Here is a 16,964-nt window from a genome sequence, read left to right on the forward strand (position 1 = left end):
GTACACAGAAATGTACACAGAAATGTACACAGAAATGTACACAGAAATGGGAATGAGAATAGGCTGGCCAGGAGGGATGTAAAGACACAGTCCAAGCATGAAGGGAGAGAATTAGGGAAGGCAAAGTTCAGCTGGAGTTGAAACACACAGAAATATGAAGAAGGGCTTTTCTACGTGCAACGGAAGCAAAAGAAAGGTTGAAGAAAATGCAGGTTTGCTGTTCGACAACCTGGAAACAAAGGCTGCAATTTGAGACTGATGTACTCAACACAAGTATACATTTTCACTATTTAGGTCTGCCCCCCTGGGTCTACTAGAAGAGTGCAAGGGGACAAGGTATTATGTAGAGCAAAGGAAGAATGAGTTAGCAGGAACTTCAGCCAGCTAGATGTTCTCAAGTCCATGTAAACAGACAAGATGGACCTGAAGGCACCAAAGGAGCTAGCTGATGGCACCGTAAGGCCACACTCCAGCATCTTTGCTAGACCATCATCATCAGTGAAGGCTCTCCCCCAGTAAAATTACTCAACTTGAGACTGTCTTGCTGCCTGCAACAGTTGGCAGTTGTGTGGCCAGAATGTTGAAATTATTATTTCTCTCTATATTGTATTTGTGAGACCTTATCTGGAGGATGTTATCCACTTCCACGGTTCCTATTACAATAAGGGCACTGCAGCAATTTTGTTGGAAAGTCACTGAGATGGGTAGGGGACTGTAGCACAAGGCAAGGAGAGGCTGAGGGAGCTTGGTTTTTACAGATATAAGAAGAGGAAAAGCTAAGGAGAGATCTCATTGTCTACAACCACTTCATATGCAGATTAGAGAAGACAAAGTCAGACGGAACTCAGAGATGAACAGTGATAGAAAATGAAACAATGAACACAAGTTGAAACATGAAAATTCCAGCGGATGTAAGAATAATCTTTTTCCTATGAGGGTAGTCAAATGCTGGCAAATGTTGCCAAGAGAGCATTCACCATCTTTTTTCACTCACCATTCTTGCAGATATTCAAAACTCAACGAGACAAGGCCCTGGAAAACCTGTTCTATTTGCCTTGGCTGGACTAGAAAGCTCCAACCCAAATTATTCAATGATTCTGTGACTTAACAAATCTCCTCACGGCTGTTTTCCACTTGTTACTTCCTCATTAGTCTGCCAAAGCAAGCCATGACACCATCAAATGCATCCAGTTGTCTTCAGTCTCATGAGTCAGGCAGGATGGAGCACAGAAGCCAGCTATGAGGGGAGATGAAGTGCACTACACATCAAATCTCTCATAACAATTTCATGCAAGCCTCCTCATACACCAGGGCCAGCCCCATTTATACATCACAGCCATCATAGAACTCTCTTGGTTTGTTTCAAGTCCATCAGAACTAAATAAAAAGGCCCCCTCTCTTCACATCTTCTTCATCTTTTTCTTGCAGCGCTGGTTGAAGACAGGTGAGGATCCCATCAGACTGTCAGCAGAATGAGAACCATAGCTGCTCTCAGAACCATTGGGACTCTGTGCTATCCCAGCTTCGCTCATGCCTGACATAGGCTCCTCAAAGACATCACTGCCTAGGACTCCATGGCCATGTACATTGGCCTCCTCATTTTCCTGTGGCTCCATTTTCACCTGTGCCAAGTTCCAGAGTGGGGAAGCATTTACCTCAGCCCCTGGAGAAAGAAAAAGCATACATTAACAACCAAGTGAAAAAATAAACTACAAACAGTAAGCCGATGCAAGGCACAGTGGCACCAGTGAAGAAGTAAAAGCAAACCTACAGCTGAAATTATCTGGAGAATAACCAACCAGTGTGAAAGAATAAATTGAAAAAAAAAATCTGTCAGCTTTTTTTTTTTTGTGAAACAGTAAATTAAAAAAAAAAAATCTGTTAGCTTGTTGTTTGTTTTTTTTTTTTAATAGCCCAGTAATCCCAGCTCTAAAAAATATGATGCTATGCTTTCAGAGCAAATACAATGCTATTCACTGTGTGGCTTCTTTCATGAGAAATAACAACTTAGAAATAACAAGGAAGGAGTGTCTCAGCAGCAATGAGTATGCCAACAGCACATAGACTATACACTGTACAAGTAGGACTTAGAATGGAACAGAATGGTTGTAAGGGACCTTTAAAGATCATCTGATCCAACCACTTGACCTCTTCACGGCTAGCTAAAAGTTGAAGTATATTAATGAGGACATTATCCAAACAACCCCTGAACACTGACAGGCACTGAGCATCAGCCACCTCTTTTGGAAGTCTGTTCCAGAATGTGACCACTCTCATGGTAAAAACAATTACCCTGTCTGAACCTCCCCTGACACAGCCTTGTGCAGTTTTCTCATGCCCTGTATCCAGTTATCAGAATCAATGCAGGCCCCTCCTTGCAAGCAGCAGCCAGGCCTACATGGCTTCAGCCAGGGACGGCCATCAACCCAGGGACCAAGAGGGGTGAAAGCCGTGTGTCCTGCTGTGGCTCTGGAGCTGCTGATAGGAAGCACTGCTTTTCACTGCCTCCCATTCTGTCAAGGTAAACCCCGGCTGTTCTCAGATAGGGGAAATCTGTGCAAGGAGGCTGGAGACTGGAAACAGGTACATGGTGAGTCCCAGGTCATTTTACAAAGAAGGAAGTTAAACAGTCCAGGGAATCATATGGATTTTTTTTAAATGGCTGATTAAAACAATTCCATTAAAACACAGAAAAAATCATTGAATATTTTATCTAAATTAACTTGCAGAATCTTCCTTGGATTCCTACCATAGAATCATAGAATCACCATGGTTGAAAAAGATCTCCAAGATCATCCACTCCAACCGTCCACCTATCACCAATATCTCCCCACTAAGCCACGTCCCTCAGTACAGCACCTAAACATTTCTTGAACACCTCCAGGGACAGTGACTCCACCACCTCCCAGCCCATTGCAGTGCCTGACCACGCTTTCAGAGAATTAACTTTTCCTAACACTCAACCTGCTCTTCCCTGCTCCCTCACTGCACTCTTAGTGCATATAGCCTTATCAACACCATTGTAACATAGTTTAGTCATGGTAAGGCTACAGTATTTCAAGCTTGCTCAGATTTGCACTATTTAACTCAGAATGGATGTGGAGCTTCCTAATAGTAAATGTAAAAAAAAAAAAAAAAAAAAAAAAAAAAAAAAAAAAAAAAAAAAAAAGAAAAAAATTAGTAACAACTTTTCAAATCTTGGACCACAAACATCTTCAGGATGCTTGTGAAAGTTGGATTAGTGATCCAAAGCAAATCTTTGCACCGTGTCATTTGCATGCTCCCTTTTCTCCTAACTTCTAACAGGAGTAACAGATCTGAGGGAGGGCATTTACTGCAGATAACAACTAATAAATCCACCCCCTTCTAAGCCATCAGTATGGTTCAAAACATAGGCCATAAATGTTTAATTCCTCCAAAACCTGTTTGAACGTAACTTGACAGCAACAATGAATGACTTCTTATCACATGGGTGGCCAGACAGACACTCAAAAGGAATCTTCCCATTTTTAATTCATCCTGCAGAGGAAGATAGGCCAATCCATGCTAGTGTAATGTGTTGCTGTTTGTTTTGTTTTTCATTTGGACTAGTGTGCAAACTGTGAGCAGACTGAGGATTTTCTAAGCTTATGAAATCATGCTTCTTAAAAACAGCAAATGCTTTGTCCCCAAGAGTAGTAATTATAGATTGCATTATATCTTCTTATTTAAAGTTTTAAAAGAGACAAAAATCCTATTAAAAACATACTAATTGGGCCCCTTGCTGACATGCACATAATGAGCCCAAATCTTACCAAAGCCTAAAATCTTCTCTCACTTTACATCTGATCCCTCTTTTGAGGGGTTAAATTCATGCGGATAGTAACACAAACTAAGAAACCAGGTTTTATTAAGCTTTGCAACTGTTTAAATCACAACCAAACCTCTCGTATGTACCATTACTATTCTCTGTTACTGAAATATGCCTATCAATATTCCCTCACTACCAACTAGTTACACCAAGAACAAGTCTTCCAACTTGTTTGTACTGTGAACTTTCTCTTATGTATGGATTGGGAATCTTTTCAATAGCCATGTAGCCCATACCAGGGCTTAGGTGACAAGGGCAGAAAACACAACCTGCATCAGTTCAGTAGTCAGACAGCGAGCCAGAGCTGAAGTGCTTGCTGATGTCCAGCTGCCTTATTGAAAAGTTATTTTTCTGTTAACCACAAGTGAATGTATTCCTCTCAACAACAGTGGACGCATCATTAAAATGCTGTTACTTCCACAGAGTTGCAGCTCCAGCCTGCACTATAATCAAAGGTGCTCACTAAACTTATTGTTTCTTTCTTTCATCAATTGCTCTGCATTGCTCAACCTTATTCCCTTCAGCTCTACTATCTGTCATCAAGAGTGTCACCAAGGACTAACAGTACTTAAGCGGTGACACTGCACATTTCATCTTCAAAGCACTTCAGCTTCCAAGTACTTTACAAATGAGCTAATCCTCATTTGTCTATCTGGGTGGAGGAACAAGATCTCCAATTTGGCCTCTATTTCTCCAGCTGCACTGAAATTAAGCAGCTAGCCCACAGCTGTAACCTCTGGCATAAGCAAAAACACATGCAGAACAGAGAAGGCTGAAAGGACATGCTGCCGTCTGACACCGTTGCACTGCTGCCCTCTCTACAGGTCTCACACTTGCGCTGAATATTTGAGCTGATTGTGTCCTAATTGCAGCAGCTTTCTCTCACATCTGGTGATATTACACTCTCCAGCCTGCCCATTTCTAGACTGGGACTTCTTAACAGACTTCCAAAGACCCTTGTGAAGTGAAGAGGGATTTTCAGAGAGGAACAGAGCACTTGTATTCTTAATTAGAAAACATCAATTCGGTATCAGAGAGGCAAAAGACATTTAATATACAGCTAGCGTGCTAACCTCTGAGTCTCAAGTGGTAGATGCTATACCAAACTTTTCAGATGAAACACTTGCAACCCCAGATGGGCCAGAAGAACCTGCTATTCTTTCTTCTGCAAAAACGTGAGTGCTTCACATCTCAGAAGTATAATGGAAAACAATGTAAGCTTTTAGAAACACAACAGATGGATCTGTGGATGTTCTGTGTTGTTGCTCCTGTTTGTTTCTTTTTTTTTTTTTTTTTTAATTCAACAGAATATACTATTTTTTAAAAAAGCTAAGGAACTGAGAGGTACACTCTGCCCTCAATACATAATACATATGTTAAGGTTAATATTTCATTGTTTTTAAACCAGATTTTTAAGGGAAACATTTATTATTGCAAAGACTGGTAAAGCTCAGAAGGTTCTACCAAAAAAAAAAAAAACCCACCAAAAAAACACCATTTGTTTTTTGAGGAAAGAATGTTGACTTCACTTTCTGTAAAACTCAGTGCTATCAGAAGGTGCAGAGAATAAAATTGGCCTATATAGACACAGAAACGGTACAGCAGCAGCAGACTGTTTAGTGTCAGCCACCAGCATGCTCCAGTGCCAACACACAGGGATGACTTTGAGAAACAGAGGACAGACTCCATAACAAATCCACTCATTGTTTCACTGCCGTGGTGGCAGCTAACTACAGCAGGCTTTCAAGAAACTTGCAAGAGGACAAGAGACTCCCACAAGTACAGTTCACTTAAATCAATGATAAACTTTCATAAAGCAATGGCTGTGACTACCAGGATGTCTTCCAAATACAGAAGTCTGCACAAGAGTCATCAGTATTTTCCAAACTCATTCAGTGCCTACACAGAGTCCTGACTTTAGTCACAAGGAACATAGCCTTCAACATCTCAGTAACACGAAACTCTGGACAAGAATTCCAGACTACTCAGAAAAAAAAGTACAAAACCAAACTAAAACAAAGAAACAAAGAAGACCACACCTGCACTCCTTTTCTTCCTGAGTAGGAGTAAGAATAAAACTCTGGTTATTTCTGTCTTCCTTACATCAGACTGGGAGAAAGACTCCAGTGCTCACAGCTACCAGTAACAAAGCCAAGAACGACCATCCCCTAAAAATAAGCACCATATAAACAAACCATTTTGTGCTCTTCAGGAGAAATGATTTGGCTTGGAAGCAACGTCAAAGATCATCTAGTTCCAAACTCCCTGCCACAGACAGGGCACATTCCATTAGACCAGGTTACTCAAAGATCCATCCAAGCCAGCCTTAACCACCACCAGGAATGGAGCACCCATAGGCAATTTGTTCCAGTACCTCACCATCCTCTTAGTGAAGAATTTCCTCTTAACATCTTATCTAAATTTCCCCTTTTTTTTGTTTGAAACTGTTCCCTCTTGTCCTGTCACTACCTGATCACACGGAACAGATGAGGGACTGTTTGTAGTAGTAACAACAAGCAACTACCTGAAGTCTGTGGGGAAGCTTCTACTTCCAAATTTGCAGAGAATCTCTCACTTTGAGCTCCGAGAACTCCAACAGGCAAAGACTGGTCACCAGAAGCAAGATCTCCTTCCAGCTCCTCACTTATGGGGAAAGTGATATCACTAACAGGCTCCTCCTTAATCTTCACAGGCTTTGTGTCTTCTGCTGCCTTTTCAGGGTTGACAATCTTCTCATACTCTTCAGAGAGCTGCTTGCTAACCTGTCAAAGATCAGGGAAGATAGAAAAAAAAAAAAGAGAGACAGGAAAGGTCACAGTGATTTCAGAGACTTTGATGACAGTTACATTGCAGTGTGCTTTCCACTTGAGTATTATTGTCTGATGTGGCTGAACAAGTACAGAGTCGTCAGCTACAGGAAAAAAAAAAAAAGATCCTTTCCCCCTTTAAGGAAACCTTCTACCCTTATCAAGGAACTTTAAAAGAAGGCTTAATTCCTTAACACATCTGCTTGATATACACGAGCAGATTTATTTCACAGACAGAAACTATGAGGCCCAGAAATTTAAGCAGAGGAAAAAAATCAAGACAGAAGTACTTCAGTTTTATTCTTCGGTTGTACCTCTAAGGTTTTTCTGTCTATCAGTACTAAAACTTACTTCAGCATTAAGAAACAAGATCAGAAATTCATTAGGTTCTATAGTCATCACTAGCAAAGCCTGGTTACCCTCAATGAGATTCATAGCAAAAAAAAAAAAAAAAAAAAAACATTTTTCTCCAGACCACTGAAATGCAGGAATGAGATTTGGAACAATCTCCTTGCTTCTAGAAGTGTTAAAACTGTAAGCAATTAAATTAAGACTTCCAGATTTAGTCTGCTTGTAACAAGTACTGGTTTGTACCACTTGAATCCCAATGTTCAGTCAACTGTGTTCAGGAAAAGCCCAAAGCCTTCTTAAACAAGAAGAAAGAAAAATAACATCAGAACTTATTTCCCCCTTCTAGACAAGTTTCTAAACACAGGGTTAGCATGGACCTTAGCCTATATTAAAACCACAATAAGAAAGACAACAAATGGCTGTGGGATGAATTACATCAGCTACAGAAAACCTGAATTCCAGAAAGAAACAACATCTAGGTATCAGGATGCAAACATTAACTACAAGCAGCTTCACAGCCCTTCAAACCAGGGAGGACAATAAATAAATAAATAAATGCCCAACAACACAAGAGTATCTTTTAACTAATGCAATCATGCAATCAGTCCTTTGGAACAAAAACACTTTTAATGAGGACAAATCTTGATGATGCTATTTTTATGCACAAGCCAGAGTCCATCACAATTTACATACTACATGTAGTTATAGGTGTTTCTGATTTATGCTACCTCTGTAATACACAAGGTGACAACCATGGGATAGGAAGAAGCACAAGCAGCTGCCCCAAGGTGAGTCAACTAGCACTCTCAAACAGCATGACAATGAGGAAGAGAAAGATGATTTGTAGTAGGTTTTGCCTTTGGTCACAGGCCACCTCCTTGATTCAAATCTCAGTTTTTGATGAGTTTGAATAAAGTTCCCGCATCAACTCTTGCATTCCTGAAGCTCTTCTGTCACTCAAATAAAACACACATTCAATTCCACAGAATATATGGACCAAAAAAAACTATGCCCTTACTCATACAACCTACATTTACATGGCACCTCTCATTCCCAGGAGATTTAACAATTCCTCACCTTTCACCACAGAAATACAGTTCCCTATAGATAATCTTGTTAAATAACTCATATCAGTACAGTATTAGTCTTATTCTCTAATTGCTTAAGCAAGCCACCCCTTGCTAATGCCAAAACAAGCCATTGTACAGCTAAGTAATTTTTGCTCATTTGCTCCCTTTATTTATGAACTGGTAAGCAGCCAAACATCCCTTTAAAGCAAAAAGTTCAGTTAATCTGTCATTACTGACTTTACTTTGACTTTGGGTCATCACACAGCTGGGGGCCTCCCCTTAAACCCAAACTATCAACACAGCACTCAGCCTCTGTGGGGACACAAATAAGTCATCTCCGCCAAAAAAGCCTATTTCCCCTTTCCTTTGTGACTCTTCTCCATACCATGAGGTTTTCTAATTGGAAAACCTCCATAATGTTAAGGGAACAAACAACTGAGCCATGCTGCCCACTCACCGCTGCTCCTCTCACCTGAAGCATATAGCTGTGATAATCCTTAATGCGGTGCTGCCAGAACTTCTGCAGTGAGAGCACGCTGCCAATGCCCACTTCATGAAACACCTGCTCCATGACGTCTGGGAAAGGGGTGTGCCCCAGTCGGGCTTCTCGATCCACAGCAAAGCGTAGCAGTTTGGTGAACTTCAAGCAGTACTCGTGGGCTATGTCTGTCAGGGTCTCCAGGACACTCTCGTTGGCACAGTCAAAGCCCGTGTGAGCCAGGATAGTGGCCATTGACTGGTAGAGAAGCTGCCGACAGGAGGACCAACTCAGCTCAGTCACGGGCTCCCCTTTTCCTCTAAAAAAGCAGAAAGGAGAAAAAGAGCACATCTGCAAAAACTCAAATGATTTATCAGTTCAAAACATATTTTCAATATGATCTACAGAGGGAAAGCAAGTTGTTTGGAGCTCACCACAGTTTCTCCATTACATAAGAATACATCTAGCACAGGTTTATCAACTTTCCTTCCCTTTCCCACAAAATCAGTGCTACTGAGTCCCATTTTCACTTTTAATGCCATAAGAATCCTTGGGTGATTCATAAGTGTGGGATGCAAATCTTCTGAATCCTTAAGCAACTCCCTTCCCACCAAAGAGCTTTTCTCCTAGAGAGGTGAATTAAACGGGTACTTGACACAAACAACAAAGAAAGGCATTTTAAATAACAAATGCAAATCATTTCCCCTCTCAGTTAATTACATTTCTTTTCCTTATTATCTCTGATGTCATAGGCCTAATAGTCAGATACAAAGGCTTCTGGGATAGACAAGATTTGAATTTGTAATGCACAAGACACACATAAAAAGTCAGAAATGGGAACATCTCATAAAGCTACACTGTGGCCAGAAAGGCCACTTCCATATCCTTACTCCCAGTAATCACAGAGCGTGACAGAGAACTAGGTATCCCAACTTGTGACACAGCAAGTAAACACAAAGCCTCCCAGGAAGCCTGCAGAGCTTCTGCCCTGAAAGCAGCATTCCTTGGCCTTGGGCCTGAGACCTCTCTTCTCTGTTCTGCTAAGCAGGAATATGTGACAATGTAGGACACAGGAGACAGCACAACTGACATGAGCACTTCCCAAATCATTCAGTTACAGTCAAGCAACCAAATTTTTCAACATAGTGTGATAACAAACAGATATTCCACGTAGGAAACAAAGAAGATGAGCTAGGAGAAGTTTTAACAAGAAATGTAAACACACTTCTATCATATTTCTAAACTCACAATTAAACGTATGCCATTTATTCACCCATAACAATCCTCAGCTGCTGATGTCAAAAATCAAGTATCCTTTTGCTAAGTACGGTGTTTATTTACTTTCTTCCACTCCATTCGGAATCAATGGCTGAAGAAAGCTAGCAATTTCACCCTTCATTTGTTTCTGATCAATTTCTTCCAACATCTCATTCAGCCCACTCTGAGACTTTGTCTCACTCTCCATACACTATTTGCACACAACCTCTCCAGTAACAAGACCTGATTAAACAACACCAATGATTTACATAGAAGGCAGCAGTAGTCTTGGTAAAATTCTCACTATTCTGCTTCTCCAACAAGCCATTGAGAATCTTTCATTCTCACTGAGACACTGGGTCACAGAGCCACAGCTCCCGCTGATCCTCAGAACTGACCCATACTGAAACATAGCAGTAGGAAAAGATAACATTACAGAGAACTGACAATGGGAGGTTAAGCTCAGAGCTATGAGAACCAAAGCCCAGAGGTTCATTTTAAAGAACCAGCTCAGCTCAACACTTTCTGCTTATTCAAGTAAAGAGGCAGAGGGGTGGCAAGCACACTATATTAAGAGCTGCAGGTGCCGATATTACTAAGTGGATATTAAGAACAGCATGTGGATCTCAGGTCATGGATTCATCCCAGCCATTAATTGCTGGAAAATGACTCACATCCCAGTTTCCTACTCAATTATGTGAGTACTAAGGAAAGAAAACAGCCGGTGCTCTGACAAAATGAATTAAAAGCTCATCAGTACCCTTCTAAACCAAGTGTCATCTGTGCTGTTTTTACATCTCCCTAACTATGCCCTCCATCTCTCAGGGACAGATTTCTGCAGCTTACAAAGAGCTGTACAACTCATACAGTGCTGGGAAAAGGAGGTTACAACAACAACAACAAAGAAAGAAAAAAAAAGGGAAAAAAGGGATGTGAGGGAGGGGGGGGGCAGAGTGGGAGGGGGAAGAAAGAAAAACAACTGGAAAGCAGCCATCAAAATGTGCGCCTAAGAAAGGATTTTGGTACCAAAACGGTACCAAAACTGGTACCAAAAACATTAAACACTAGTTTACAATTAATACAGAAGCAAATAGCTGCTACTGATGGTTTGTCAGTCATACAAAGCATTATGGGCAAACTTAAGCGCTAGACACAGAATGTGGCAGCCCAAGCAGAATATTCAGCCAATTCTGAAGTGAATATGCATATAGGAATGCATATCACTGTTCAGGAAGCAGCACAGAATGTCATAGCTCTTTTAAATTCCTAGAGGAGAAGAAACTAATTGCCAGCATTAAAATGCAGCTAGGTCACTGTGCTGAAAGGGATATAATCAACTTGAAGTCTAATCAATTAAAGACAGAGAGAAAAGAAATTTCAGGTACTGTACTCAAATCCAACTCCCCACTTCTTGTTCTTGCTAAGGTCAATCAATTTTGTTTTGTTTTTCTTATTTTTCCTTCCTTTGATTTCCTGTTTTCCACGGCAAACAATAAAGGGAAGATGATTAAAAACCTGATTAGACAGGAAAAAAAAAAAAAAAGAAACATTGCTATAGACATTAACAGAAAACAACAATATCTTTTTTCCTTCATCTCCTTTAACTTGCAGGTACCATCTAATAAGATGAAAAATAAACAGAAATAGGCATAGAGACACATTTAAGTTGAGAACAGCTAATGCCAAGTCTTCCCAGCAAACTTCTTTCCTCCAGTCATCACAGGTAAAGTGCACTGGTCTTAGATCTCATCCAGATGCCCAACAGCTCCACGAGCAGCTCCCCAAATACTACCATGTAGCATGCCATTCTCTGCAGTACTTGCTGCTTTACCAAAAGGCTCTTCATCTAGCTGCCACCTGAAACCAAGCCTAGAGATTAACAAGACCAGCAGGTAGGCCTATGACTTGGAGGTGATCATCCCTATGGAGGATACAGTATGAAACTTATCACAAACACTGGCCACCTTCTCACTGTTCAGTTTCATATTCCCAAATTTCCATGACCATTTCCATGGGTCACTAACACCAGATGACATTCCAGACAGAAATCAACCTGCCAAGATACAACAAATTCATCACGTCCAAAAGCTGAGCCCTCTTCTACTGCTACCAACCAATGTGCAACATGCAGAACTTTACACCAACACACGAGAAAAAATGAGCAGTTTACACCAATTGGGCTCATTTTCATTATTCATAAGGTTTCAGAACTCACAAAAGGCTCGTTTCCTCAGCCAGTTAACATGACACACGGCCAGCCCCCAGAGCACCACAGTGCATTCACCCCAGCTCCTCTCCTGTAAAGACTTTTTTCTGAAAGGAAAGGAGAGCTTATGGTCCATTTGCTGCGCCACCTCGGGGAAAGTGTTCGGGCTGAGGCAGTACAAACATCAACAGCTGAGGTTTACTCACCTGCTGTAATGGACTGAAGTGCTCTTCTCCCACATAGGAGAGCATAAGCTAGTGGCAGATGGAGGGAGGGATTGTTTTCTTATGAACACATTAGTTTTAGGAAACATTTCATCGTAGAGTTGAATTTCTACCAAATTAGGTGCATCAAGCCATTTTTCCCAACACGATAAAGTAAGGACAACATTGGGGGAAAAAAAAGAGATTATACTAATCAGAGCGTATTGGTGAACAAAAACACCAATTCAAAATGAAAAATAAGCTTCCTTTTGGGAAAGGACTTCTTTCTGCCTCATCCTGAGTAAGCCTATTTTCAAATAGCTCTGCTTTGCCTGCAGGAGGATGCCCAGGTATATACAGAAACTGTTCAGTAGATAATGGCAACAGGTAATAGCTAACATTTGGAAAATAAATTGGGTCCCAGTGGGACAATGCAGAATGCCATAAAGTTTAGGAGGTGGAACTGCAATGCTTTATCCAACAGGCTAAGCATGTTCTGCCTGCTCTGATTTCTACTACTCCAAATCCCCCTCAACGCTAACCCTGCTATCCCACCAACATGCACTTCCCTACTTCTGTACAAACATTTAACTATTAGACCTTCTGCCATGAGCTCTCATCCCATTGCGAGCTCGCAGTTCAACTCTCAGTTCAATACAAAGCGCAAACGTGATGCGGTCAGGAACACACATGAGAGAATGACAGAGAAATCCGTTAAGAAAGCAACCATGTACACACACACACACACACACAAAATCCTCTGGAGAGCAGTATAATTAGTAAGTTAGGCTTCTTTCGACAATGGATCCATATTAACAGGGGGAAGCTGAACAGAGAGGAAGGAAGTGCTAACAGCCATATTATGGTAAAAATCTCCTGTTGAAATGGCAGTTGTAAGTTTACAGTTCCTTACTTATTCCTCATCAACTATGCTTTGAATTTACCATCTGTTTCCATACCAGCCAAAATCAAATGTTAATCTCCTATCGTGTATTCCAAGAACGGTGTATTCGTGTATTCCATCAACAGTTGCAAATCACCAGGACCAGATGGCAATCCACCCAGGAATACTACAGGAATTCAGGGATGAAACATCTGAATAGCTGTGGTGAATCACCTCTTGCTTTAAGGTGCCATGGCCCATGAGAACCAGAAGGTAGGAAATGTGATAATACTCTTTCAATGTATTCAGGGGGAAAAAAAAAATATGAAAAACTACAGGCTGGTAAGCCTGTACTATTCTGGTACATCAGGAAAATTCACAGAAATGATAAGAACAGAGTTAGAGGACAGATGGGTAAATAGGATACCTTCAGAAAGACTCCAGACAGCTCCTGTAAGTGGAAAACCTGCTTCACAAGCCTTCCACAGCCCTCCAAAGCCATTGACAAGCAAGTATATAAGAGATCTACATTGGAAAGCTAAGGGCATTCCTCAAGGATCTGTGCCAGAGTCAAATATTTTTTTCCACATATTTATCTACAGCCTAAAAAAATGCAGAAAATGAACAGAGTCCTAATGAAATTTCTTGCTGGCACAGATTTCTGAAAGGGGTTGAAAAGGCCAGAAAACTGAAAAGTAGCAGTAAATTAGGTTCTGCCTCCTCCTCACCACAAAAGGGATGTGGAAAAAGGGATTACAGGTACGGTGTGGGGCAGAATGTGCTACAAAAAAAAAAAGAAGAAAAAAAAATTAACCAAGAGGTTAACATTGTTGAAATAAAAGACAAGGCTGTGAGCTCAAAGGAAAAAATGAATAATAGGGAAATAGAAGAGAACACGGCTATATTAAAGAAACTTGTGGCCTAATTCAGGCTGGCCTCTCTTCCTTTCTTCCTAAGGACAAACATACCTACACACTACTTCTGAGACCAAAGTTACTACTAAAGAAAATGAAACTAAAATATGCATTTAGTCTAACACTGTAGCTCTGGCAATGACACACAAAAGGCATCATAAAACCAAGCAATATCATGTTTTGGCAAAAAGAAGAACGGTCCCTCCCTTGATTGTTTTACCCACTAAAAACAAGCACTGACAAATCTTGTAGGTCATTTGCTTTAAACAGCAAATATGCAACAGCAAACCAAAAGCTTGCCTCCTGGAAAAGCAGAAATGTGTTTGGTTTAGCAGGCATACAGTTAAATTCTACTCTGTACCACGGCTCACACTAAATCAGTCGGCCACAAAGTGCTCCATTTCCAAACCGCCCATCTACTTATTGCAATCTAGTCCTTAAACTCCCCCATGTGGTTGACTGTTAAATAACATTTGTTTACCAGCACCTCGGAGACTCCCAAGGGACAATAAAAGGGCAAAGCGGCCCCCAAACCACGGTTAGGGCCACTGAAAATTTAAAGTTACAGCGAAAGGCATTAGAAAGGTCAGCACAGAAGACTGCAAGGTACGCAAGGCTACTTCAGCTCTACAAACCGTAACGCAATAAGGAGCAGGAGGCACAGGGCTCAAGCTTATACACATGGGATATCCCCTCATCCCTTCAGGCAAATCACTTTATTTCATCCCAGAAGGATGAAGGTGATAATTTAGGGTTACCTTCTGTTTCTATACCAGCCAAAATAAAACGTTAATCCCCTATTGTGTATTCCAAGAACTGTAACATCAACAGTTGCAAATCACCAGAACCAGATGGCAATTCACTCAGGAATACTACAGGAATTCAAGTTTGAAATATTCAAATTGTTATCCCAACTGAAACCAGGACATAATGTTCCTCCAAAAACAGCACTAAAGTCTGGCTCCACTATGCAGAGAGACAATGTTACCAAAAGGAACATCTTTCAATAAAAAAATCCAGGCCATAAAAGATCTGACACGTTTAACCAACTATATTTCATGGATGTAAGTTTTCCACATTTGAAAATAAATGAAAGATATTGTTTTCTCCTATATCACATTTATTGGAGCAGCCTTAAGAACAGTGAGGATTAACCTCTGAATTTAAATGCACGGTCTAAGAGGTACCATGAGATCCTGCAAAAAACGGAGCAACTCCGTGTGAATGTAGTGTTCATCAGAGGGTTGGCAAGGAGGAGGTGGCAATATCGTGTAAACAAAGATCAGTTGCAAAGGAGCAATGCAACCTTCCTTTCTATTTCCTCAAGTCCTTGGCAGGTGGAACCAGCATTGAAGAGACAGGAAATACCTTCACCAGCACTCACTGCCATCTCTGACCAGGCTACAAACACTGACAGTAGGATGAGATGGCAACACCATTCATCCTTGGGCACTGAAATCTTACAAGTTACTAATTAACAAAGCATATTCTCAGAACCTAAAGGGCCAACACCCAGCTGTGTATCTTCTGAATTGTCAGAATACAGACAGTCTAATAGTAAGTGACCTAAACATAAAAGACTTCGCATTCAATAACTAGCTTTATCAAAATACCATTGAAGATGGCAAAACAACCATTAAGCTGAGTGCTAATGAGACAGAAATCAGCACTACACATCTGCATTTTATAGACAGAAAGCAAAGACACATTTGTTTTAAACAAACTGTATGTTGCGTGCATCTCAATCTTTCTGTTCCTAGGCCTATTTTATTCTTTTCATACAATTCATCAGCCTTAGGGAATTGACAAAACAACATATATATTTAAGAACACTCAGCTGTCCTGCAGACAGGATTCGTAGAATCATTAAGGTTGGAAAGTCCTCTAGGGTCAGCCAGTCCAACCACCAACCCAACATCACCATGCCCATGAGCCATGTCCCTCACTGCCACATCCGCATATTTCTTCAACACCTCCAAGGATGGCGATGACTCTACCACCTCCCTAGGCAGCCTCGTTCCAACACTTCACTGATCCTTCTGAGAAGAAATTTTTCATAATTTCCAACTTGAAAGAAGCCAAGGAAATACCACACACCTGTAGAAATCACTCTCTGGGTCACTGTGCCTCAGCTGGAATGGCATTTTGGGGGGCTTGCTGTCCAGAGGAAGCAGGTCATCGGGGAGAGGCGGCGAGGCTGGACGAGAGGGCAGAGGTTCGTTGTCTTCTGTCTTGATGCCCTCTGCTTGCTGCTGGTTTTGTGCCTGGGCCATGGCGATGAGGCTGCGCAGCCGCCGGTTGTGCTGGATGAGCTGAATGGTGTGGATGGTGAGGCTGCAGGGCTCGGAGGGGACATCCAGCATGGTGGTGGGCCGTGGTTTGTTGGCTGATGGCTGGTGCAAAGGAGGGTCCTGCACCTCCACCGTGCGGAACTCCCGCTGCAGCAGGTCAAAAGAGCTGCGGTTGGCCTGGTTGGATGGCACCGGGATCTCGCCCCAGTAGCGCAGCATTGTGACACAGGATCGTCCTCACGGCACCGGGAAGGCTCCCAAACACTGCAGTACAAGCCGTGGGGAGAAACTCTCAGCTTTGGGCAGCAACAGATTGGTGCCAGCCTCGGAACAGCGCAAATAACCGACGGCAAGAACACTCTTCCGAAGTCACCGTGAGAAACCCAGCTTTCAAGACAGCATCAGGATGCAAAGTCCGTGCAACAGATCGCACAGCTGCTTCTCCTAAGGGGGAAAGAAGAAAGCAAAGCAGCAGCGAGGAGGGAACGACTTTAAGCAGAACGGCGCTGCGCCACAGCCCCGCACAGCGATCAGGGCTCTGACTGGTGCCGGGAAACTCGGCGGAGGGGAAGGCCGCAAACTCGGCCCCGCCGTACCGCGCTCCCCTCCTCCCTACCGGAACTCGGCTTAGGTCCGCCGCCAAACGCGGCACCC

At 41.9% G+C, this 16,964-nt stretch overlaps 1 protein-coding gene across 1 annotated transcript; it reads right to left on the reverse strand.

Moving 5' to 3' along the window:
* Positions 1 to 13: 13 nt before the first annotated feature.
* SUPT7L (SPT7 like, STAGA complex subunit gamma) lies at positions 14 to 16,936 on the reverse strand. Its single transcript, XM_042823168.1, has 4 exons — positions 16,117 to 16,936; positions 8,551 to 8,875; positions 6,375 to 6,612; positions 14 to 1,663 (listed from the first exon to the last, which is right to left on the reverse strand). Exons 1-4 carry the CDS (start codon positions 16,527 to 16,529, stop codon positions 1,401 to 1,403), a joined length of 1,239 nt encoding a protein of 412 aa, XP_042679102.1. The 5' UTR covers positions 16,530 to 16,936; the 3' UTR covers positions 14 to 1,400.
* Between the last annotated feature and the right edge of the window lie 28 nt (positions 16,937 to 16,964).

The sequence above is a fragment of the Centrocercus urophasianus genome, unplaced genomic scaffold (genome assembly GCF_019232065.1).
Source record: "Centrocercus urophasianus isolate 14NV4802_14NV808 unplaced genomic scaffold, USGS_Curo_1.0 seq_10, whole genome shotgun sequence".
Taxonomy (NCBI): Eukaryota; Metazoa; Chordata; class Aves; order Galliformes; family Phasianidae; genus Centrocercus; species Centrocercus urophasianus.